At 39.7% G+C, this 25,724-nt stretch overlaps 2 protein-coding genes across 3 annotated transcripts; both read right to left on the reverse strand.

Moving 5' to 3' along the window:
* Nucleotides 1–41: 41 nt before the first annotated feature.
* On the reverse strand, nt 42–11,608 carry terfa (telomeric repeat binding factor a; the record flags this gene model as incomplete). Its single annotated transcript, XM_084005052.1, has 13 exons — nt 42–461; nt 642–688; nt 774–856; nt 1,415–1,522; nt 1,607–1,729; nt 6,718–6,831; nt 8,054–8,584; nt 9,123–9,247; nt 9,663–9,803; nt 10,125–10,211; nt 10,518–10,666; nt 10,843–10,938; nt 11,458–11,608. 13 exons carry the CDS (start codon nt 11,606–11,608, stop codon nt 303–305), a joined length of 1,914 nt encoding a protein of 637 aa, XP_083861178.1. The 3' UTR covers nt 42–302.
* An 865-nt stretch (nt 11,609–12,473) lies between these two features.
* Nucleotides 12,474–25,161, reverse strand: zdhhc7 (zDHHC palmitoyltransferase 7). 2 transcript variants are annotated; one of them, XM_084007963.1, is made up of 8 exons: nt 25,024–25,161; nt 23,754–23,810; nt 19,427–19,777; nt 18,260–18,384; nt 17,985–18,081; nt 17,357–17,438; nt 16,621–16,751; nt 12,474–16,292 (listed from the first exon to the last, which is right to left on the reverse strand). In XM_084007963.1, exons 2-8 carry the CDS (start codon nt 23,766–23,768, stop codon nt 16,110–16,112), a joined length of 984 nt encoding a protein of 327 aa, XP_083864089.1. In that variant the 5' UTR covers nt 23,769–23,810; nt 25,024–25,161; the 3' UTR covers nt 12,474–16,109. The 2 variants fall into 2 exon arrangements, with proteins under 2 accessions (XP_083864089.1, XP_083864090.1); XM_084007964.1 differs by having other exon boundaries at nt 23,712–23,810; nt 25,024–25,132.
* Between the last annotated feature and the right edge of the window lie 563 nt (nt 25,162–25,724).

Consider the following 25,724-nt stretch of genomic DNA (forward strand, 5'->3'; position numbering starts at 1 on the left):
TGGTGAGCTTGTTTCTGTACGGCTGCAGTGAAACATACATATCCAGACACCACTTCAGGTCTTTTTAATAACTAATCTTACAAATTCAACTATGAAAATGCATTTAACTAGAAGCTGTCAGGAAAATAAAATGTACAAGATATTCAAACATGATGAATACTGAAACAATAGAACAAAAAATTAGCTGAACAAGAATATCAACTCATCCCTCTCAAAATGATTTCCTATTAGGAACCAGGAGCTTATGGATGTGGAAACCATTCATAGTTTAATGTCATCCACTTGAATTTGTCCTAGACTACTCAGGCCATGTTCAATTTCTTCATTGTTCTCCATCGGTCCTTAAGGTTGACATTTGTTCGATTGTTGAAGGAGTAATGTGATTTTATCTTACTCCAGTTGCCCTCTCCAAATTTTTTGACCCCTTCTTTCAGCTTCATTGTCTCAATTGCGGTCCACACCTGCAACACAACAGGGACATGAGGTTGGTCATCTTTGTATCATACTGATAAGTCTACTTGCGTACTGCCTCAGCTACTGAAACAATCAGACTTCTGATGGAAGTGAACAACATTTTTTAACACAAGCAGCAACCAAATCCATGTTATCATGGGGTAAAAAAATAAAGTCATTATGCATACCCTCTTTCTGTGGCCTGAATTTGAAATGGTACTCTCATTGTTCAACCCTTTGGGGAAAACAAAGCTATATTACTGCATGAACAAGAGGTTCACAACTACATTTACATGGGATTAAGTAGAAATGGATATTACCGGAATTCTTTCTGGAGGCAAATTCTGACTCTTCATCGTTCCATATTAGTTTAGACTCCTTCGCCGTATGGATAAGGTGTTTCCTGTTAAGAGCAGAGTTTCTTTCAACCTGATTCATGATGCCAATTAATAAACAGCTGTGAAAAACAAATAACCGCTACATCTTCAATAATTTGTGCTGTGTTTGTAGTGAACCTTGTATGAAACTTCCTTAAATTAGTTCATCTCTTTTCAGTTAATGGTTTATTAAGTCATCTAAACCCACTGAGCACTCGATGCCTTTTCAACATTTCTGTGCCTTAGCATTCATATAGACCAAGAGTTGCGTATAGCAGGGACTTAGACCATATTTTAAAAACATCAAAATGCATAAACATTGAAGAGACATTGAAACAAAGTCAAGGCTAAAACTTAACAGCTACTAACTTTAAAAACTAGACATCTACAAATAGGCATCTAATATACATCAATTCAACTTATTTTAGACATAAAATTGCTCATTGGGAAGGTGTCCATTTTAGACACCCAAAGGCACACTGAATTATCTACCAGTGAACTTTTAAATACTTTTTATTGTTGCATATTTTGCTTGAATTTCTTCACAATAGGTGAGTCAAGCTGTTGGTGTAATCTTTACTAACCACTTAGCAGTTAAGTCCTTTTGAGGAGTAGAGCTCGTTTGTGGGACAGCGTGAGGAGGGAACAGTTCCATGGAGCTGTCCAATGAAGAATCATCCGCTGCTGGAACTCTGCATAAATACATCCATTTATCAAATGTTGCGACTCGTTCAACCAACAAAGTGACATCACGAGAATGTTGTATTTGGACTTGCTTGCTGAGAAGATCGTTGGCCAGTCGTTTACGAAGTTTCCCCACTGGGGTTTTGCAGGAAGCCGGTGACTCTTGTGGGTCTTCCTCACTATCCGATGACTGCTGGTCTGACTTAGTGGAGTGACTGCATAATGAGAGTTGTGAGAGGCAATCCGTTTTGACTAAAATTATTTATTGCACAATTTGTACTTTTCAAGACGTTAAGAGTATTTAGAGAACATAATAAAAGTTAAACTATAACTAACTAGCCAACTAAAACAAGAGTGGATGCTTTAACTTACATAGTATAAATTTACCTTACAGTGACAAAACTCACATCCGCTTAAATTGGAGGCCATTTTTAACCATAAACTTCAGATAAGATAATCTCTTATTATATTGTCCATTTCAGATGGCTTTTTTTAAATGCAGAGATTCCTGAAACGTTTGGTTAGAGATAGAGAAATAGAGAAATACTGAAACTCAGAAGCTTGTGTCCATCTGATGCTAAGTAACTAGTAATAAAACTATTCATGCATATCATGCTTCAATCAAATCACATTGTGACTCATATGAAATGTTACATAAATATCAGTAAGACTTTACATTAAGTAGACACTCATCAGTATTAATTGATGCTTAACTAATGCCCAGGTCATCCTGACTTAATGTAGAACTCATAAGTCTCATGTCAGACTCAACCATGAATGAATGGTTCCTCCATCAGTAACTAATCAAAAGTCAGTCTTAGAAAAGTCAGATGGAGTCCTTCATGAGAATCTATAAACTAAGTCATACTTCATATATTAACTCAGACATGTTTCTTAAAATGTATTCATACTATGAATTACCATAACTGAAAACCGTGAATTTAAAGTCCCATATGTCAGCAACCTCCATTCCACAGTACTATATGAATCTGGTATCTGTATTGATTTTTGTAGACAACCTGACTAATCGATGCAGCAACATTATGATATTTTTGCAAATCATTACCTAATGATTAACGAAGACAGGGTACGAGCGTGATTTCTCTTTCAGACAGTAGGGCTGCAACGATTAGTGATGTCGACAAAATCGATGACGAAATTAGTCACCACCAAATTTAATTGTCGGTAAGTCATCACAGGCCTTTTCCCACTGTGGAGCTGGACAACATTCTTTTTTTATAAGGAGTGATACATCTCGGGTTTTTTCCTATCTCTTCTGGGAGTCGCATGTGCGTAGTGACGGCAGCTAAATACGATAGGCTGTGGCTAATAGGGCTACGTACGTTTCACTGTGGACGCACCAAGGAACAAAGTCATGTGAAAGATGTGTAAAGCCGAGCTCAGTATCACAGGAGCACGTCGGTAACCCACAAGCATTTGAAGAGGAGGCATGTTAGAGTTCTGGACAATGCAGACAGGACTTGGAAAGATATTTAGCTTGTTGGTTAACTAGTTAACTATAGGTAGATGGAGTTTTCTTGGCTTTTAACATGAATGTGTTATTGTCGTGCTAAAGAAAAAAGCGATACTCCTGGACATCACAGTCCAACGTTACAACCAAGCAGTACTCTTTTTCAGTTGTTTACTTGGTGCATTACTGCCAGCAGAAACCAACATGTTCAGTCCCTCACCTACAAGTTCATGTTAAAAGTCAAGTATGCATCTCTTTTCAATGTTTAGATTGTTTTGCATCCTTGGCATATTAACGTTTAAAAGGAGTAATGTTAACACTTGTCTCACACTGGTTTTTTTTTTTTTTTTAAATCAAATATATGCACTCTCCTAAGAAGAGTAAAGGATCCTTAGATGGTTTTCTGCAAAGGAAGCAGACGTGGACTTCGCAGCAAGCAACTCACAACTCACTAAACATGCTGATCAACGATCTTTTGTAGTAGTATCCTAAACAGCAGCAATGTTTATTAAAATAAATACTTTGAATCAAGTATTTTATTGTTTTTATTGTTAGTTAGCACATGCCCAAAACAACCTCAAGGTAAATTGAAAAGCTGGTAGCTAAAGAGAGCCACTGAGTATTTTGTGATTTATTATCCGACTAATCTTTTCAATAATCGATGACTGGTTTTAATAGTCGTTAGTTGCAGCCCTAATGTTGTGACTTTACTTAGTGGGGCACATGACACTTAAATAACATTAATTTACATGGTTTTCCATCCTACAATATTAAAGTGAAATCATGCTCTTCACCCGTCTTAGTTAATCATTAGGTAATGATCTGTAAATATATCATAGTGTTGTGACTTTACTAAGCAGGACACATAATTAATTAAGTAACTTCTGGTTGTGGTTATATATTTTGATACCACCTGAAAGGCCACACAAACATGTATGCTTGATTAACGTGGGGAAAGTTGCACAGTGAATATATCATGATATTTGGACTGCAAACAAATACACATGCATCAGAACCTGAGCAATTTACATCTGTCACTAATACTGGAAGCGAAAGCTACTTGGTCACATGTCTGTCTCCTGGCTTTGAATCCTGGACTGCAAAGAATCCTGCAGAAATGTTCCTATCCCAAAAGTAGTACTAAAGAGATAAAAGTCCAAATAGTACTCTGGAATGGAGTTTGCTGACATTAGTTTTCAGTTATGGTAATTCATGAATTAAGTCATAGTATGAATACATTTTAAGAAACATGTCTGAGTTAATATATGAAGTATGACTTAGGTTATAGATTCTCATGAATGACTCTGCCTGTAATTAAGACTTTTGATTAGTTAAAAGTTGTTAATGATCTTTTTGACCACTGACTCTGGTGACTCTCTTGTTCTTGTACTGTTAGATCTCACTGCTGCTTTCAACACAGGCGGGAGAGAAGAATATTGATATCCACACAATATTCTTCTCTCCCGCCTGGAGCACTGGGTTGTCATTAAAGGTTCAGCTCTGGAGTTTTTTAGGTCGTACCTGTCAGAGAGAAGCTTTTGTGTCAGCCCCAGGGCTCAATTCTTGGGCCAATTTTATTTATGCTGTATTTTCTCCCCCTAGGATTTATACTTAGAAAACATGGCATCTCCTTCCACTGTTACGCAAATTACAGTCAAATCTATGTGCCTTTTAAACAAAATAATCTTTGTTAGCATGCATTGAAGATGTCAAAGTATGGCTCGCCTAAAACTTTCTAAATTTTAATGACAGTAAAACCGAAGTTCTGGGGTTTGGTCCCAATAATGTGTCTCCTCCTGGTGATTTGGGCCGCCTTGAACTTTTTGTGAGGCCAACTGTCACCAATCTAAGGGTGAAAATCATGGGAAAGAGTTTCCAGCTTAGGAGGCTGTCCAAGGTCACAACTTTTTTTTTTAAATCTCTTAAGTGTTTTTGAAAATGTTATTCATGGTTTTATGACTTCTCGTCTTGATTATTGTAATGCCTTGTATGTTGATGTCAGTTGGGCCTCCCTCTCTCGCTTGCAGTCCAGAACGCTGCTGCTTGTCTGCTAACGGGTACTTGTAATTGAGATTCAATTTTCCCCAGTACTGGCTTCCCTCCACTGGCTTCCTGTGCGTTTTAGGATTGATTTTAAGATTCCACTGTTTGCTTTTAAGGGCCTGAATGGCTTGGCACCGTTCTACCTCTCGGACCTGCTGGAACCTCATGTTCCTTCAAGGTCCCTCAGGTCCTGTGATCAGCTCCTCCTGACTGTTCCTAAGCCAGGCTGAAGCTTAGGGGAGACCAGGGCTGCGTTTCAAAAACAGTTTGAGTCGCCCTCGCTCACTTGCCCTCAGCCCTTGCTATGACGTCACACGGAGGCCACTTGGAGGGCGGAGGGAAAGTGGGCGGAGGGGGAGTGAAAGAGGTAAATGGAACACACCTGCCCTCGTTCACTAACAGCCCAGACAATCATGGATCAACCACACGTTGTTGGAGTAGCGCTATACTGCCTATTCCAAATTACACAAAATATGCAGAAACTAATTTCATTGAGACAAAGACGTATTCTACGCTTGATGGCAATACGGCTGCTTATATACTTACACTTGTAAACGTTGGGCTCTGCCATAACTCTGCAACAGACAGTCTAATTGCACAATTTAAGAAAATGAATTAAATTTAATTCATTTTCTACTTTCTTCTTCTTCCTTGGTGGTGAATAGACAGCAGACAATGGTGTTTGAGGTTCATTATCGCCACCGCATGGACATATTTTTCGTGCACCACTGCAATGCATTGTGGGTGATATACAGCTCTGAAGTGGCCATCGTTGTTCACCCGATCACTCAGCCCTCAAGGGTCGATCTCACGGAGTTCACTTCAGCTGTTCAGGGAAATGGAACAGCCCTTAAGATGGCGGCAGGGATTCCCCCGAGGGCAAGTGCTTAGGGCAAGTGAGCGAGGGCGACTCAAACTGTTATTGAAACGCAGCCCAGGCCTTCGCAGTGACAGCCCTAAAACTCTGGAACGAGCTGCCTCTGCATGTTAGACAGGCCCCCACTCTGCAGGTGTTTAAATCACGCCTCAAAACACATTTATTTTCTTTGGCTTTTGACATAGCTTGAGAGACTTTTTATGTGACATACTGTGAATGTCTGCTTTTGATCTCTGTGATTTGTTGTTCGACTTGTACAGCACTTTGGTCAACTTTATCGTTTTTAAATGCACTCTATAAATAAAGTGGATTGGATTTGATTACCGTAGTTACTGATGAAGTAACCATTCATTCATGTCCGAGTCCTCCATTAGTCTTACATGAGTTCTACATTAACTCAGGATGAACTGGGCATTAGTTAAGCATCAAGTAATGCTGATGAGTGTCTACTTAATGTAAAGTCTTACCTAAATATCAACCATGAAGTGGACACTTAGCCTAAACTAATATCAAGGTTTTGTGTCAGCAAATCACATTTGCACATTTGATCCCAATCCCAGCTGACCATGGGGTGAAGGTAGGGTACACTCTGGACAGGTTGCCAGACTATACTTTTTTGTAACCATTTCTGTGTTTTTGAAAAGATCTCTGTGGTTGAAAAAGGCTAATAAAAAGGACCCATAAGTACCCAGTAGAGACCATGCTATTAATCGATCTCCTGTCTGACTTAAGTTCAGTGTTCTCACCAACATGACCCAACAGTACAACATTGTAATAACTCATCTGAAGTGATACTGTTCATTTGGGTTTACCTGAGTGAACTGTTGGATTGGTCATGGCGTTTTCCCACACAAATGTCCATGTTGGTCACAGAGTCAGGAAGGTCCTTCTCACTGTCTGACAACTCTGCCAAACGAGTTACGGCTCTGCATGACAAAACAAGCAATTTCAGTGCCATACTCACCTAGATATAACCAAAAGCAGCCTAATCATAATGAAATATGCCATACAAGGACAGGTTTAAAAAAAAAAAAAAAAATCCATGGAGATGCATTGTGTTTATCATCAGAATGTTGCATTTTAAAAGGTTTTGCCATTTGTACTTGGAATATATTTTTTAATAATATAGTACATAAAATCAATGTAATGTTAATAGTCAGAAGTGATCCAACAGTCATGACTTGAATTGGTGTTTTTTCAAACATTTCTGAATAGTCCCTGTAAAATTAATGATAATTATTATTTAGTCCACTGGTCTAATAAAGACTAATTATGAGGCTCAACAGTAACAGGCCTATGCGACAGATATGGAGCACCTTCGGACAGTGAAAACGTACTGAGCAACATTTATTTATTTGCCTGTTTAACGACCATTTCTTGTGTGAAATTAATGACCACAAATTTAACAGTTGTAATGAATACCTGTAACTAGAGATGCACCGATCCGATACCCGGATCGGATATTGGCTCCGATATTGACTAATTAGCTGGATTGGATATCGGATGAATGAGGCCGATCCAGCATTCTGATCCAGTCATTTCATTTTTATTAATATCATACACAGCAATACAGTTACAGCGATCTAGTCACTTCAATTCTATGTTTGCAACGCTGGTTATGTCATCACGCACAGCAGCTAGTGATGAGCAAACACAGAGCAACATGGAGCAAGCGCAAGCAAGGTTCATTAAGCCATTGTTTGTTGGGTTTCAGGCAGCTGCTATATTTTATATTACATTTTAAAATAACTGTTTGCAGTGCACTTTACATGGTTACAAGTGTTATTTATTTATTTTTGCTGCTAATGTACACTTATTTGTTAGTAAATAATATTAAGTACATTTATATCTGTGTTAATTTGTTACCTTTTTTAACAAGGCTAAATGTTTATGTCAAGCCTGATGCCTTCACTCACATGGCAAGGTATACGGTTCATTCATTCAACAGTAGTATCGGATCGGTATCAGGTATCGGCCGATATGCTCAGCCCAGGTATCGGTATCGGATTGGAAAAAACTGGATCGGTGCATCTCTACCTGTAACTGTATTTACTAATACTAATACTGTAAAATTACTGAACGATTATGGGATCACCTCGTAGTGACTTCTAAGCCCAAGTGTAAGTTAAAAAAAAAAAAGTACCTTACCTGCGGCAACTTTTTTTGGTGCGCTTCCGCATGGGTACAGCAATCTCATCGTCCGTTTCTAAGCTCGGCGAGTCTATTTGATTGGCTATAGCTGGTGACTGCGGTGGCTCTTCTGTTCTGACATTAGACTCCAGTTCCTGTGAAGATGCTGTGCACTGTGAGCTCCCCTGGCTGTCTGGCTCGACCACCAGTCGTGCCACAGTGATGAGGTGCCTGTTCCTAAGCACCGAGGGTGTTTTTCGGAGCCCCCCTGCCTGTGTTTGAGAAACAGCATCTGTTTGTAGTGGTTGGTCTGCTGGGGAAGCCTCAATTGGGCTGCCCGAGTCCCTCTGAAATAGCCTGTCCTGTTCAGAGTCTTGAATGGTGCACTTCTTGGGAGTAGGTGAGAGGTGCAGTGAAATATCTTCTTTTCTTGCCAGCTCCTCTCCCTCCAACTCTTCCGCCAGCCGAGCAAATGTTCTCTCTTCTGAACCTGCACACAAAGCCTTGTAGGCTGCCTCCAGTCTGGTCCTCGTTATGATTGTATGTTTACTGGCAGATAAGACAAAGGCAAGAAAAATATGTGGAAAAGGGGTTTAAGAAGTGTCTCCAGTCAACGCATTAGCTTAGAATAGGAAAGGTTCCCATAAAACTGTACAGGAAACATTCTAGTCTATAGCCCTAAAAATATCACCACAGTTGTAACAAAGTACCGATGCATGGTTTTAAACCACATGCTGTGCTTGGTTACGGTCAGTAAAGTAATACTTTATGGTTAAATGGGTTCGAAATGTGGTTAGTATGGCTCCTAATGGTGGGTATTAGTAAACTGGTAAGGGGGATCTTCTGGCTCACAGCAGAAAGAGGCAGTAAGGATGAGATCCACAGACATGGAACACACTGGTAAGCTGTGTGTCAGATTACCAAACTGAAACATATTCATTTTCCCACTGCTGTTATGCAGTCCAAAGACGAGTGGGGTAGAGTGTATGATGTGATATGACTTCAAAGAGACCATACCTTTTTGGCAATTTCAAAAGTACTGATGATGACATTGTTTAATGAACAGAGGGAGGGAAGCAGAGCCTACCATGGTACAAACTGGATGGTGTGTATTTGTGGACTAGATGATGGGACTGTTTCGTCTTGCTCATCAGGTCCAACTGTCTTATCCTCTTGCTCTGTAAGTCTTTTATCAATAAGCTGTGTTGCAGCCTGTAACACACGGACAAACCAAGACAAAAAGTAGGTATAAAGACATTAAAGACCAACACCAACAACCCAACAGGTTGTTATCTAGGCTTACCAAGGCATTCTTGGACACATGAAAAGATTTTAAGAGGACCAACAATTGTTTAACAATTGCTTCCAAGAACCTTTTGTTGTAATCACAAAATGTATGCCCATGACAAATCAGCTTTGAAGGGCAATACATCTCAAACCAAAATGTTTGATATTAAAATCGCTAATACCCATTTGCAGTTCAAAATACCTCAAAATAAGGAAAGCTGAAAAAAGAAAGTTCATTCATTCATCGTCTACCGTTTATCCTGTATTCAGGGTCGCGGGGGGGCTGGAGCCGATCCCAGCTGTCAAGCTTAAAAGTTTCCATGCACTAATCATAACATACCTTGTGGAGAAAGGGAACACTGGATGGGATCAGACTCAGGCCAAAGTCCAACATCTCCTCCTTGAACCGATGGAAGTCGATTTGCTCGATGACTTCGTGCATTTTATTCTTCCGCTTAATGAGATCCATGAATATAGCTTTCTATCAAGAACACAGACATTCAAGTATTACAAGTATCTAAAGTGCTTTTCTAGTCATGTGTGCACATACACAAACAATAATTCAGTGGTGCAATGGTGGAGTACAAATATGCTGGAATCAATATTGACAGTCACACTGTCATTGTATTTTATGGTTATATATTGTCACATGCATGTTCAAGATTTAATACACATTTTTGCTCACATTTGATACTACAACTTATAACTATGCACCAGTGGTTTAATGCAGTAACCAAGATAAAAAATGCTGTGAAATTAGGGAGTCATTGAATGAACACTGTGTTTTAGTTAAATAACTCACATTGCCAACCATTGGTTTGGGAAAGTGTTTGTTCAGCACTTCTTTTGCTTTGGCAAACTTATTGTTCTTAATGAACATCACCACCACCTAGGGAAATACATTTCAAAAAATCAAATAGAATCTGACGAAAGGTTTAAAGTGCACTTGTGTACGTACACACGTACACACCCGTACACACACACACACTTTACACACACTTTATACACACACACACACACACTTTATACACACACACACACACACTTTATACACACACACACACACACACACACACACACACACACACACACACACACACACACACACACACACACACACACACACACACACACACACACACACACACAACACACATACACACTTTTGTGAGAAAAATAACAATAACCCACTTACCATCTCTTTAAGTGAAGTACATACTTTCTCGAAAACCTGCCGTGGCAACAACATATTGCATTCCCGTCTCATATTTTCAAGGACCATTAAAGCTGATTCCAGAGGAGTTATTGACTCAAGATTCATTGAATCAGATTCAAATGATTGGTCTGTAGACAAAGAAAAAGCAATATTCAGTGAGGTGTTTGGGTCACAATATGGTAATAGGACTGGAGGCATACTCTATTACTGATTGAGGAAAGGCAATAATACAGTACTATGGTGGCAAACAAAAACAGCAATACACATTTGCTGACAAAGTTCACTTTGAAACGGTTTATCTCACCAAGGTCTTCACCATCATTTATATGGGACAGAAACCGCAATACTAGAATCTTTACTCGCATGACATCAGACAACTCCACAGGACGGACCATGAAACCTGGAATAAAAATAAATAAATAAATAAATAGAATAAGCTAGTCATCATTTCAATCCATTGAAGGTTAATTGAAGGTGCTAAGAGAATAGTCACATGTACATGGTATATAAGCATTTAGGCGATTTACTATAATGTGTTACAGAATAGTTTGTAACATAAATGACTATGGACGAGGGCTAACGTTAAAAAAACAAAACCAATTGAGGTTTTGCAAATGTTACGTCTGGTTAACCATCGCTTCCCCGTCAAAAGTGTAAACATAGATATAACGCATAGCTACTTCCTGGAGTTTGTTTTCATGCGACGTTATGGGACGAGACAGACCCGAATGGTGGCAACACTATATGCAATACATTGCAAATGTAGGCGACGAACATTCACAACTCAAATGACTCGCGGTAACTTACATAAACCAGTCACTGTAACGGCAACGTTGGTCGCACACATACAATGAGCTAAACTAGCTATACCAACTCCATGGCGAGTAATTAGCAAAGAAACATGAGGTGAGTTACTTACTGTTCAGTACATCTCTAATACTAGAAAACTCTACGTAGTTCTTGTTTTTAAACAACTGCAACGCCAGACATGAATAATAGTCCAGTATCCAGCGGTTAACAGTTGCTTCCACATCAGCTCTGTAGCTGACCACAATATCTTTCGCCGCCATATTCAGACGATCAACGGAAGCGGGAGGGAGTTTAAGCATTTCTCGGGGAAGGCGGGGCAAAATAGTGTGATATTCCCTGAGTTTGGTTTTATAGGCAGCGCTTCGCCCCATTTGTGTGGCGCCGTAACCAGTGTAATCGTTCAAAAGCGTGGCACTTTAATATACTCATACAACTTTACGATTAGAATCTAAACTAGATTGAACACTATGCTCAGCCAACTGAAGCAGATGACATATCAAGGTTTAGGAAAAAAGTTATTCCTCGTAGTTCCTTTTCAGGGGACAAAAACCTAGCGTTAACAGCAGCTTCTTCTTCTATGAAATATTATACCGCCCCCACTGGACTAAATTGGCAAGAGTTTTACGACTACATTAACATACTTTTCTAGTGTTTCTAGTTAGTTTTAGTAAGATTTGTTCACTTGACACTTCAAGCCAATTCAGCTTCCGTGATAATACATACATACATCATGTTTTAACTTTAATGTCCCATTGTTAAAGTGTTGCCTTTGTTTATACATCCATTTACTTTTTATGACATTGTTGCATCCATTTAACCATAGCTGTACACTTAAAATAATAATAATAAAACGTTACTTTTACATTTGTGTATTTCACTTCTTTACTGGATCTATTTCCAGTTCTCTAATTTCAATTTAAAGTAGAATAAAACCAACATCTATGCCAAAGTCATCCAGCCTAACTGGCCCACTATAACTGCCATCCACCCTGACTTTTTTCCCCCTATGCAGATCTGCAGCATGGTTTGTCCGTGTGATACATATCCACAAAGATAACGCAGGAGTAGAGCAAAGTACTACTTTAGGATGGTCAATCAATTACAAGTCATAATTTTCATTTTTAAATCAAGTTTATTATGTAAAAGAATGACATTAAATATATGACATGAGATTATGACACATTAATAAAAAAAACTAGAATAAAACATTCCATTTATATATTGTTAATATTAACCTTTATACTTTATTTATAAAGTTGAAGGACTTTTGTTCTTGAGGAAACATTCTCCTAGGAGAGTCAATCTCAACTGTTCATGGCAAAGTTAATAGTAATTCTGTTTAGAATAAAAAAAAATGTTTTTAAATAAAATAAAATAAAAAAAATTCAAAATTTTCTGTGCAAATCCCTAATAACTGAAAACTAGTGTGAGAAAAACATTTGACAGAATAGTGTTGTATCGGTTTACACAATTTTGCAGATTTGTCAAATAATTCTCTCCCCATGTTGATTGCATTTTAAAAGTCAAACAGCAGAAGGTGGAGAAAATACAATTATTGATATCACCCTTTAAAAATCATCATTCAATGATTCTATTGCTGAGCATGAATGTAAAATGACATACCCTGTAACAGAATCCCACTTTAAAGGTATAAGTCAAATTGTCAGTTGCCGTTTGTAAACACACCACGTTTATTACAGAGAGAGAGAGACAGAGAGCGAGAGAGCAAGCGAGCAGTGGTCCAGCAAGAGTGAATGAATCTTAAGTGAGAACAAAACTGTGAATCAGAAGAATAACACATTATTTTCTGATGGTTTCACGACCACAGTCCCAACACACTTTCATTGCCTAAAAACTTGCGTGCTTCAACCTGCTGTGGTCTGCCTGCTCCCACTGTGCTTATGTCTGTGTCAGGCCAGTGAGCAACGCTACGGCGTGGGTCAAAGTGTTTGACCAAGTAATGAGAACGGGCCACACACCCTGCTTATTGACTCGGGGTTACAACCCCACATGGGGTCCAAGTCCTCTTTGCTGACTCCCTGAAGAGTCCAGCACACAGCAAAATGAGATGAAAAGAGAAAATACAGGCACATACTCTTCTATCAGTCTATACTTTTTTGGAAATGTATGCATATTATACCTTTAAGATATCATTACAGCATCCCAGTTTGGTCATGAAACATATTAATAATAACACCCAAATGATACCAGTCAACATGAAATTTGAATATGCAATTAACACAGAAATATTTGTCAATCTATAATTAGCGCTGATGTTCTGCTACCTTCTACAAATACCACTGAAAGTTTAACAATGTATTAGTCTCGCCACTGTCACTTCTAGTGAGACACATACTTCTATTCCAAAAACAGCTTGTGTTTATTAGACTGGTCCTCTCATTGGCTCTGGGTGTAATTTCGCCATCGATACCTGCAACTATTTTTAACAACAGTTGATTAGCAACACATTTATGCATCTGCCATATTAAACAGCATGACTTTACCTGTTGCTATCTAGTGAGTCATATTTAATCTGTTCAATCATAGTTAATCTGTCATTTTTATGGACATGCTGTGCATTTGATTGAACTTTCTTCCTTTTCAATGTGCACCTCAGTTAGTTAAACAGGACACTGAGCATGTTAAAATACAGGAATGGCTGAGTGAACCATGTTGAATATAGAGAAAGTATAGAATTAAAAATAATGCAATTTTCTCCCACCAATTTATCTGAAAGCTGTTTCTGAAGTGATGCAGTCCTGCAGAGGAAAATGAGAAATGAGAGGGCAGCGTTTATAAAAACACCTGATCAGTTAGCTCTCAGTGGTGTGTCCCTTACATTCTAATGACAGCATGTTTCTTAAAACATGAAAAGCCATTGAGGAGCAGATAACATAATTTAGTGTAAACAGTGGAGTTCCTTCTCCTGGCAACCACAGGTGAGAACAAACAGCAGTATACTGTCCTACACAAATGAGACTTTGAGAATCCAGATTTGACAATACTTTGACAATATCAGCCAATCAGTCAGGACTAGATTGTAAATCCTGAATCCACATTCATCCAGTGCAAACAGGCCCATTGATTATGCAGAGTAAAAATATGAGACAAGTTGTCACAAAACGAAAAGTTTCAGAAATATGGCAATATCTTTTCGAGATGATCAACTCACTTGACTGAATGATTTTAAAAGGCATGGATAAGATTTCTAAAAACACTGGCAAAGTAAATGCAACTGTCCCACTATTAGATGTTATAGGACGAATATTTCTGGAGTGAAAAAGGAAAGGCCCCATGACTTTGTTCAGTTTTTAAACAATGTGTAATAAGTCTGGCACGTCATCCTCTTTACGCAAAGCAGCCCCTTTTTAATTCTATAGGCTGCACAATAGTGCTTGGCTCTGCAGATCAGAGTTAGCTCACAAAGAGCCAAAGGATGTTGTGCTAGACATTGACGTTCTTTTTACATAATGTTTCACCACTGAATGGCCCAGGAGCGTCCAAAGCTACGGCGTCTGAAACTTGGCTTCGTCTCAAGGGTTAATATTGTTTTTCCAAAGTTTAAATGCTATGAATCTGATCAAAGTGTTGTTTCATATGGATTCCTACTATACACAGAAGTAGCCTTCAGTTTCACATATGGAGAAAAAAAATATATTTGTAAAATAATTCAAACTTAATAACATTCGGTATTTCAGCAGCCAAAATGTTTTAACCTGAACCACGTCTTTATGAAAACACAGGGAGTTAGAGAATAGGAAGTGGAGCAGCATGTAGGAGTGGTGGACTGGCACATTTATGGAAACATACACACAACTAATACAAACATTTTTTTTTATGCGAATGAAGATTCAGTAGTCATCTTCAGTGAGGCAACTATTGATGAGTTTTCACTGTGATGCAAAGTAATGAAGCTTCAGCAGTTTTTTTTTTAAATACAATACATTTCTACTGGCCTGAGTAACCTAAATAATCAACAATTCCAGCCAAATGAAGGAAAAACATGACAAAGAGGATGAACTGATAGGAATAGCCACTCAGTCCTCTTGAATAAGAATGAGGCTTGTGTCATATTAGCCTGTTCATTGATTTGAAGATAATGGAAGCCTCATTTCCTGGCAGAGACGCTGACTGATTGAGCTGTTATACATGCAAATCAAGGCAGCACAGTTCCATTTCTGATGTCCACTGTACTCCATATCCAGACTCTCTCTCAAGTGCCATGTAAGTAGTTCATGTCCTTGACTGCGATTCCTTTGTCTGGGTCCAACAACCCAGTTTTGAGCATTTCCTCCATTTATATCGACTTGTCTGGCTCCAGTGAAGATGAAAGATATGTTGCTGATCCAAACACTAATCTTGAGTCTCATGTGCAGAGCAAAGAGAACAAACTGCTGAAGTTGTGTACTGAGGGTACATGAGTTGAGGTCAAACAGCACCTTCGACAGCTCACAAGGAATAAAAGACTCACTTGAGTTATATACTGCATGCTTTGCCTACAAACACACAAACAAACCAAAACGTCTGCTCGTGTTAGAAACGATATTCCAGTTGTTCAGCATACTCGTGCAGACCCAAGGAGTTGGGTCTACATCAGCATGTGAGAGTGAGAATACAAACATTCAGTGGTGATTGACTGGGGGCCTCGTTGGAGCAGCCTGTCTCCCACACATTTAGCACAGCCTCAGGGAGCAGAGGTCCATCCTAGCCCTGGCCAAGGAGGGCATACAAGTAATCTTGCTGGATCGGTCCGCCCTGCTCTCAGACAGAGAACTCAGAGCCGCCACGGCGACTGTGGGTCAACAGCAACAGGCGCTGCAGCTGCAGGCCTGTGAATGGGTTGCACCACAGCAATGAGGGCGAACCCCCAAATACAGCTCTCATTCCATCCCATCTCATGCGACGCTCCCACGTAGGCTTCTCATTTTTAAGACGTTCAATCTCCTGCAAGATAATCAAACCCCTTTATAAATAAAATATTCCTCATTAAGTCAGTGTTTTCTTTGCTTCATTAGCGGGCTAAGAAACACAATTACATTAACATTGGGTCAAACCTGAGAGAAAACCTTAATGTATCATTGCTTCTTTGTTTTCTCAGATGAGAAAGAAGAAAAGGGTATTCAATTAAATGAATAGCCTTTATATACTTGAAGAGCCAAAGGCATTCATCAAGACTAGGGTTCCCATGTGACGTCTGTCCTAGATGATCTAGGAACCCACACACAGAACTTGTTGAGAGGAACAAAGCTTGCAGGCTGCAGCGGATACTGACCGTCTCATCATTGCAGATGGAGTGGAGTTGCGTACCAAACATTACAGCTGTGAAAGTGAGGAAGAGGATGGCTTCAAGACAGAGGAAGATCAGCAGCAGCACAGATACCCCTGGAGAGAAGTCACTGCACTCTGGCCACAGGAGGAGAGAAAGGAAGGTTGAGTTTTTATTTTGCATTGCACAACTGAAATGTCAAAGGAAACACTGACTTAATTACCAATGCATGAATTAATATAGGACTGGATGTATGGTGCACACAATAACTCTAATATATCCTCCCCAAATCTGCTACCTGATTCAAATAAACTGGAAAACTAAATCTTTACCCCCCAAAAAGGTTTGCCATCAGCTCTGGTGTGCCTTGAATACTGGTTAGCTTGAAAAATATATAATCTTGTAGCGGGCAGGAGAGGCTGGATTACAAAAAATTAAATAGTATCTTCATTTCATGGTGGTTGGTTCATTCATACAGAGAGACCCAAAAGGGAGCAAGGAAAGCTCAATTGCAGCTCTGTGATGATTGTGCTGCGACCTGTGTGTGCAAAGAAGCTGTTCTTTCTAAGAGGATAACAATCTCTTTTCATTTCCCCCTCTGCTACGGCTGTCTCTCTTCATCTCTCTAAGCAGTCTCAATCTTTTGTATAAATAGCTGTATTTCTGACTCATCTCAGATTCTGTGGTTCTCTTTTTGAATCAAATGCATCATAGGCGATGCTGCAACACAGAGATGCCTTACCGTTCCACTGGACTTTAATACAGGTGAAGAAGTGCATACCACTGAGGCCCAGGGCATGGGCACTAATCAAAGATATGTACATCTGCAGAAAGATGAAAAGGGCAAGAAGTGAGATTATGAGAGAAGGTTTACAGAGAGGCGGAAAAAAAACTACAGAGAAGCTATTACACTCTTATCCCACAAGGTTGGTTTGCATGTACTGTGTTAATGTAGGCTAGTTCATTTTGGTGCTAGCTATATAGTTGTTTAGTATCTCTGTTAATGTGAAAACTAAACATTTACTCTCACATGACCTTGTACTGCTCAGCCATATAAAACAGCTTTATGTTTCTGTCATCTAAAAAATCCAGTCAGCATATGAAGACAAAACAGTGCTGATGTTGCTGAGCGATGGCTACAAGTGTCTGTGTGTCTGGTGCACTACATCACTATGAACCTCAGCTGGTTATTTCATCAAGAATGTTCAACAAGTGATGGGAATAGCCCCTCGAGTCTTATATGAAGACATGTATTTAAATCATTTTATCATATACAGTATAATACATTTATTATATTATAATTGTATATTCTGTCCACACCCCTTGTGAAAATCAAACATACTACTCCATGGGTACTTCCCTGTACTTACAGTGAAAAGTACAAAGAATCTCTGATTCTTTTCTCCCACGCAATTATTGACCCAGGGACAGTGGTGATCCATCTTCCGGATGCATCTTTTACAAATACTGCAGGTAGAAGAGAGAAGATGATGCATGACTCACTGACTCTAATGTCAGTAATACTGCTGTTTACACAAAATGCGCATATACAGATGTTTTCAGAAGCTTACTTTGGATGCTACAACATGGGGAAAAATGTCGCTATTTAATTCTGTGTAAAAGTGGCAGAAACAATTAGACTGACCTGCAGTGGTGTGCTCTCTCAGGCTTGATGCTGCAGCACTTCGGGCACTTGTAGATGACCTCACCAGGCTTTAGCTGTAAACTCTCCATGTATTCCTTGGTTGCATTGCCCTTTGGAACTGCACCCTAAGGAAGACAGACAATGACAAATAATGTCAGTTACAAATGTCCCAAAATTGCATTATGCCATTTAGTCAAGCTGTGTGTCTTTGTGTATGCAGTAATTGAACAATCCTTTAAATACTTCTAAATATTCTGTCCCATTAATGCTCGTCTTTGGGCGACAAGTAAGATTGAATGTAAAGTAACCTCTTTGGTCTGGGCGTATGCAATGTAGCAATTACCTTAGTGATTCATAAAGTGAAATGCACAAATAAACACAACACATTTAAAGCATACTGCTGCACAACCATCTGTGTACTATTTGGCGTTTTTACATTGTGATTGCTCGTTTTTTGGGCTAGAAAGAACATGTGGAGCTGCCATCCGACATCTAGTCCCTCTGAGGAAACATGAGTCAACATTGCAGCAGCAGCAGCAGCACTAACAGCATTTGACCTACAACCCCCATGACGCATCAAATGGCTGAATTCACAAGTAATCACAAAGTATCAGTAATAAAGTGCAGAATAATCTCTGAGCCACTTGTTTTTCGACTCTATAAGAGTAACCAAGCGTAAAACAAAGTGTGGCTTCATAAAATACACAGAATTAAAAAGCATATTTAAATGGAACTAAGTCAACTTTGAGGAGAATAAGCATTTTTCAATAATTAAATGGTTCTCTCTGTCGCTCTACACAGCTTTCCCACATAGCATCCCTCACACAGTGCACATGAGTTCAGTGTCCCAGATTACATCAGCGGATGACTACAAGTGTCCATTTGACCATGGCAGTGCTTCACTACTGTAACAACCACTGCCAAGGCAACTACTACAGTATGACTCAGACTGCAAGCACCAAATCAAGTTGTATTTATATGAGATGATTCAATTTGCTTTACCATTAATTACAGAATTAATATTGTAGTATTTTTGAGGAGCTCCAAATCTTGGATATTTTTTATTGTAGTGTGGTTTTCTCCACGTCTAATGTATTTTCAAACCCTGCTTTCCTCCTCTTACCCTTCTGCAACCTTACCCACTCTTATTTTTCTTAACATCCTTACCGGGTCAGTCAACATGGTGCGCATATGTGAGGCCAATGCGAGCACAGCCAGGGAATTGAAGGTGGCCCCGTTCAGAAGCGAGTACCAGAAGTTCTTGCCAGGCAGGAGCATGACAAAGTTCACCACAAATTCAGCATATAGCACCAGGAACCAGGTCATGCCTGCACACACCATCCCACAGCTGTCCTGAATGAACCACAGTGTGCGGGTCCCCGCTGTGTGGCCAGTGTGGGGACCTCCGACCATCACCCCGGCCGGCAGGCTTCCTGTCTCGACATCAGCACCTGCCGACAGCAGTGGGTGGTGCTGCTCCATATCTCGCAGTCGGTGGTTTGAAGACTGCATCCTGCCCTAGGGGGAAAATTTGAAGCAAGATTACATTTGTGACTACTGTATCGGACATGCCACTATAAAAAAGACATGCAGTATTTTATAGTAGTTATTTTATTTCCATGATTTACAATTATTGTTCAAATTTATGTTTCGTAAAATACACAAATGAGGAGTATTCTAAAGAGAGTTAAAAATGTTTGAAACTGAAAGAGACTGATATGAAGGAGAGGAAAACCAGGAACCTTTCATTCATGAAATAGTGTACAGCCTTGGGAGTCCTATCAGGGACAGCCCACAGTTAAACTATGGGAATATTTTGTCCTGGGGTGAGCGCAAGAGAAAAAGTCATAGTGTCACCAAAATGAATAGGAAACATCACATGAAAACCCTTGTATATTTTATGTTTCATATCAATCTGGCCAGGAGCTGCAAAGACATCTTGCTCACCATCCTTAAACCACACCGCTAGCTAACCTTGGACTCAACTCTTCAAGTACAGGGCCCTTTGAACCATGCAGCTGTTATCACAAGATACCTGAGTCATTGGAGTTTCTTTCTTCTCTGTATGCATGTCAATGTCAGAGGAGAACATCCGTGAATCAAAGATAAATCAATAGCTAACCTATTCCCTTTAGGAAACTGATCCTGCAGCTGAGAAACGTAAGAAATACGGGCTAATAATAATCTACAGACCCGATACCTCCTGCTGGCCGACTTAACTGTGACTCACTGAGACAAGGTAAACCAGTTAAGGCAGTATATAATATTCATATTGGAAATGACTGTAAAATAATCCAAAGTAAGATCCAAAGCATTCATCCATCACTACTCAAATAAGTACAAAGCATACAACAATAGTGACATTTTAAGTGTTAAAACTCTTCTTTGGTTCCACATTATACAAAAATCATTTATTCTTCCGGTTAAAGATCCATGCAAGATACTTCTTTTAAACAATGAAACACATAAATATGTCTGCAGTTAATTTAGCCCAGTAGATCTAATGTCACAATGTGCATTTGCTCATTAAGAATGTAGGATAGACCCAGATTAATGATCATCAGTATTTGCCTTACTAACAAGAAGGTGAGACTTGGCATCTATCTAGCAAAGCAAAGAATTTTACTTTTGTCTGTTTCAAAGAAGTGTTCAAATCCCAAGTTTCAAAGCTTTTCCTTCATGACAATACAATTTGAGTGGCTGATGCTACCATGTCACAAATACATTTTTAACTGTATAATAGATAATAATAAAATAGAATGAGAGAATGTGTTGACAAAGCGTTGAGATTCTTCTCTGACTTTTGACGTCTGTCATTGTATCAAACCTGAAAGGCATTATAAATTTGATTTCCACACATGTACAGCCTCTCCATTCCTTAGTGGCACAGTTGGGAGAAAACTGTCTACATATTATTGGCTAAAATATCTGACTGATATTCAACCACAGAATTGACTGCAGTTGTTAGTTAGAGGGGCTTATTGCCACTGTTGATTCAGTGTTCTAGTACTCCGATGTAATGCATTAAAGCAAACAACCGCTTCCTTTTGCTTAGTATTTTAATTAAATGAGTCTTTTCCAGTCAGATGGGTGGTGCAAAGCTAAGCCGACTAGCCAATGAGGCAGCCTTCCAAGCACCACACTGCTGTTTGTATCTGCTTGCATCCGAACATTTTCCATGTCAGTGGGTGTCATCAAAATTGCTTGAAAAATGACAAAGCCAATGGGGAGGAGAGGTGTTTGGCCTGCTGAGCTGAAACCCCACACCAGTAAAGATGTCTTCCTGACAGCCGGGAAAAGAGAGATCAGCTAGATGTCTAGTTCAGGCCACATAGTGATTCCATGTGAATTGATTGAGAGAATGTATATTTAGTGAGTGTCCTCCTCCGAGCTATTACATGCAAGTTGTAAGAGGCTGATTAAGCTGGTAATCTTAGAGCAGCACTTAAATTGGGTTGGTTTAACGATTGTTGTGGCTGGTGACACGCCAATGGAAGTTCTCCAAGAAAATCTACAGTGACTTTAAACCAGTGCTACAATATTGGCTTTGAAATGGCTTAACTGAGGCTACACTGCACAAACCCAAATTCAAATTTCAATATTTGACACGAAACACACATTTCACGGGGAGAATTTAAACTAAGTGGAAAAAGCTCCCTGAAAACCCAGACACTTTCTAAAATAACACAAAACAAATGCTGCAGGACTTATAATGTACCGTACGTACATCGATATCTGCATCTAGACTTTGCACATTTGTGTATGTGTAATACAAATCAAATATTACAATTAAATTCTAGGGGTCATGAATGGGTCAACTCAACCCTGGTACCAGAACATCCCCGCCTCAAAGGACAACCATCCTCTAGAGGCGACTGTGGCTCAGTTGGTAGAGCGGGTTGGCCAATGTTCGGAGGGTCGGCGGTTCGACCCCCGCCCTTGTCACTGTGTCATGGTCGTTGTGTCCTTGGGCAAGACACTTCACCCAGCTTGCCTCGTGTGAATGTGTATGACTGCTGTATGTTTGAGGTGGGGGTCGGAGGGGCCGTAGGCGCTGAATGGCAGCCACGCTTCCGTCAGTCTGCCCCAGGGCAGCTGTGGCTACTATCGTAGTTTACTACCACCGGTATGACTGTGTGTGAATGAATGGAACCCGGAACCCTGTCAGAGCGCTTTGAGTATCTTGAAAAGCGCCATATAAATCCAATCCATTATTAGAGGGAGTGATGGGAATTTCTGAGATGAGGACTGAAGCTTAATAAAAATATATTTTTTTATTCTTAACAAATGTTAAGTGATTCCAGGATGTTTTAGTGCAACTTTAAGAGTTTTAAGCACATTTTGATAACTATCGGGATAATATCGTGAATCGCAATTATTTTGGCCAGGATAATCATGCTATGAAATTTTCATATCGTCCCATGTCTATTGCTGATATTCATAAAACCAAATGAAGGTACCATTGAAGCTGACGAAAAATACTGGAAAACGCTAACAATACCAGAAGATGTCTTGCCTTTTTTTAACCCTCATCATGCCCCGTCTGATGATTATCATTGGTGGGCAATGTTATTTGTGGGAGCATTATGAGCTTACCAATGGGTGTCTCTTTCAAGATGGTTTAACAAGTTCATTCATTTGCAAACAATGTTGTTTACAATGCATCACCAGCATCTTGCCGTTTTTCACTTGAACACAAAAAAAGGATTGTCCTTAAGGGGGCAGAAGACACTATTGGTCAGTTTAAGGCGTATTGATTTTTCTGTGGTCGATGAAAGGGAGGTCCATTAAAAGCACACCAGCTGGTTCTCCAGCGGTCTGCCCTTCCCAGTCAGAGGGCACAACACACAAGAGCCACTGGTCCCTGTCTCTCCCCCTCCTTATCTCTCTTCCCTTCTCTCAGGCATACACAGCTAGCAGTAACCTCTGAGTTATCCTGCTCAGATCAATTTGCAGGGTCACTCTGTTGCATCTCACACTAAGTCATAGCAAGGGCCAGAGTCTACTGTCAAAGAAAATTAGATGAAGCAATAGCCAAAAATATACATGAATTCAATTTGCTAAGTTTTACTATGACATTTCAAAATCTCTTCAGGGCCAACCTGATGTCAGTGCTACTGAAAACAGTGAGAACCAAAAATAAAACGACCTCTGGGTTGGAATGTTGAAACAACTGAAGAAATCAAGAATAATCTAATGGACAATATCATTGCATACAGAACAATGCATGATCTGTTATTTTCAGGGCCCTAAAAATATTCAGCCATATTCACCTCCTGAGGAAAACCTCCTTTTTGCTTGTGAAAACCTTAATGAGGAATGCAACTCTTTCAGCTTTTGCATAAGAGAACAGACGATACAAGGCTAGCTGCTTTTCTTTGTTTGCCCTTGTTACACGCTCGCACTGTGAAACAAAAGTCATGGGAATTGATAAAACTGTGGGGCAACCTACCTAATAAGTTCTCTCCTCACAATAACATGCTTTGGTGTGTACCTCTTGGACCAGCATTCAGGATGAAGGAGATAAGTAGGCTGGCATGTAGGCTGACCCCTGAAAGAGACACACAAACACACACACAAAATGTGTTTAACCATGGAATAAAAACGCGTTAACAAATACTCTACTCAATTAGTTTATTATCACTGAGTTAAACGTATTAGTGTCTATTAAATTTGTGAAGATTATGTTTGTTTTTCTTTCAACTGTAAATTTATATAGAGTGTAGACCAAATGTTAGAAACTCCTCTCACTGAAATGCCATGCAGTTCAACAGGATCACAAGCTACAGCCTACAATGATCACAGTTGAATCAACACCTCTTTTCAAAAACGTGACATTTCAATTTTTGTGAAGACACTATTCATTGCAGGGCTGTTGAAATAGACTGTGTTAGGTTTGAGCCAGGTTTATAAACATTTACAGTTTGACCACATTGCCACAGTTTATACGATGGTTGCTTCCTCCCCAACTCAATGAGTGAGTGTGTGTTGTGTAATGGATTGTGCAAGCGTTCCCTATTTACTCCCAGGAAACACCCGTTGTGGTGGCTTATCATAGCAATGTGGTGCCATTGCAATCATTTTCTGGTAATAGTCTGTTGGTCACATATTTTTCTCTGATGACTCAACTCTGGCATGGAAAGTGAATCCTGTCTAGAGAGTTTTGACCACCTCAAACTAGTGGTATTACACCAATATGCAACAATTACTGATACAAAACAGACGATCGACCAATCAACAAACAACAAATCAACCTTATTGGCCGATGCTGACGCCCTGTAGTTACTATATTAAAATCTAAGTGACATGTTCACGTGTATTTAATGGTGTGAGGCGAATACATTAGTTTAAAGGCTCTCCAACCTTGGATACGGTAGGTAGTACTTTGATTTAACTAGACAAATCTCCAACGGAAGCACCTAAGGGATGTGTGACTAACATTAGAGGCTTTCTTCACATCTCTGCTGCAACAACAAATGTAACGTTAAGGTCGTGACTGACCCCACACACACACACACACACACACACACACACACACACACACACACACACACACACACACACACACACACACACACACACACACACACACACACACACACACACACACACACACGCACAGCTTGCTAGCTTGACACTTCACATGCATCCCGATGGTAAATCTTGCTTGCTAACCAGCCACTAACAGAAGCTAGCATGCTAACACTGTATGCGACCGACGAGTGCAAAAGGAGAGCCTCCCGAGTGACAGCTGAATGACATACCTTAATATCGCCAGTTTCTTTCGTTGAGAACGCCGTCGGAACACATCGTGAAGTCCCGTTTGAGCTAAACTCCCGTTCTAACGCAGCCGTGCCCGCAGCTACAGCCACACATCGCTCCAACAACGGGGCTGACAGTGACCAGAAACGACGGAGCTTCCGGGATTCGTCTCGGGTTTCTCCGGTACCATTCGCGAATATCCGGTAAATCATATTTAGTTAAATAGCACCACCTCGTGGATTGTGACATTATTGCAAATACAAAAACTCATCTTAGTTCTCCTCTCGCTGGGGCTATTTGCTAAATTCAGTAGCACAACAGTAACAAGTAACAAGGAAACTTATGAATGTTTCTACAGTAACCCAGAACAGACAGACCAAATACCAGCTCTCGGTCTGTATGGACATTCCCCTTTTTTATGCGCATTAAACAACCAATGTAGAGTTTTGCAATGTACTTTATATTTCTGAACAACATTTAAATTTTCTGAGTATATTTCCCACCATTAAAATAAGACATTCATTTTGATATGGAAATAATCCCAACAGTGATCAAGTCTGCTTTAATTCATGTCACTGCTAAGGATGCATGGATATCGGCACTTTTAACTATTAACCTACACTTGAACTGCTCTGGTAGCCCAATCTTTAGAAAGAAGCATTTCTGTAAAGCCTATTTGTCTTTTTTTTTAACAGACACTGTA

Source organism: Eutrigla gurnardus, assembly GCF_963514095.1.
Source record: "Eutrigla gurnardus genome assembly, chromosome: 1".
Classification (NCBI taxonomy): domain Eukaryota; kingdom Metazoa; phylum Chordata; class Actinopteri; order Perciformes; family Triglidae; genus Eutrigla; species Eutrigla gurnardus.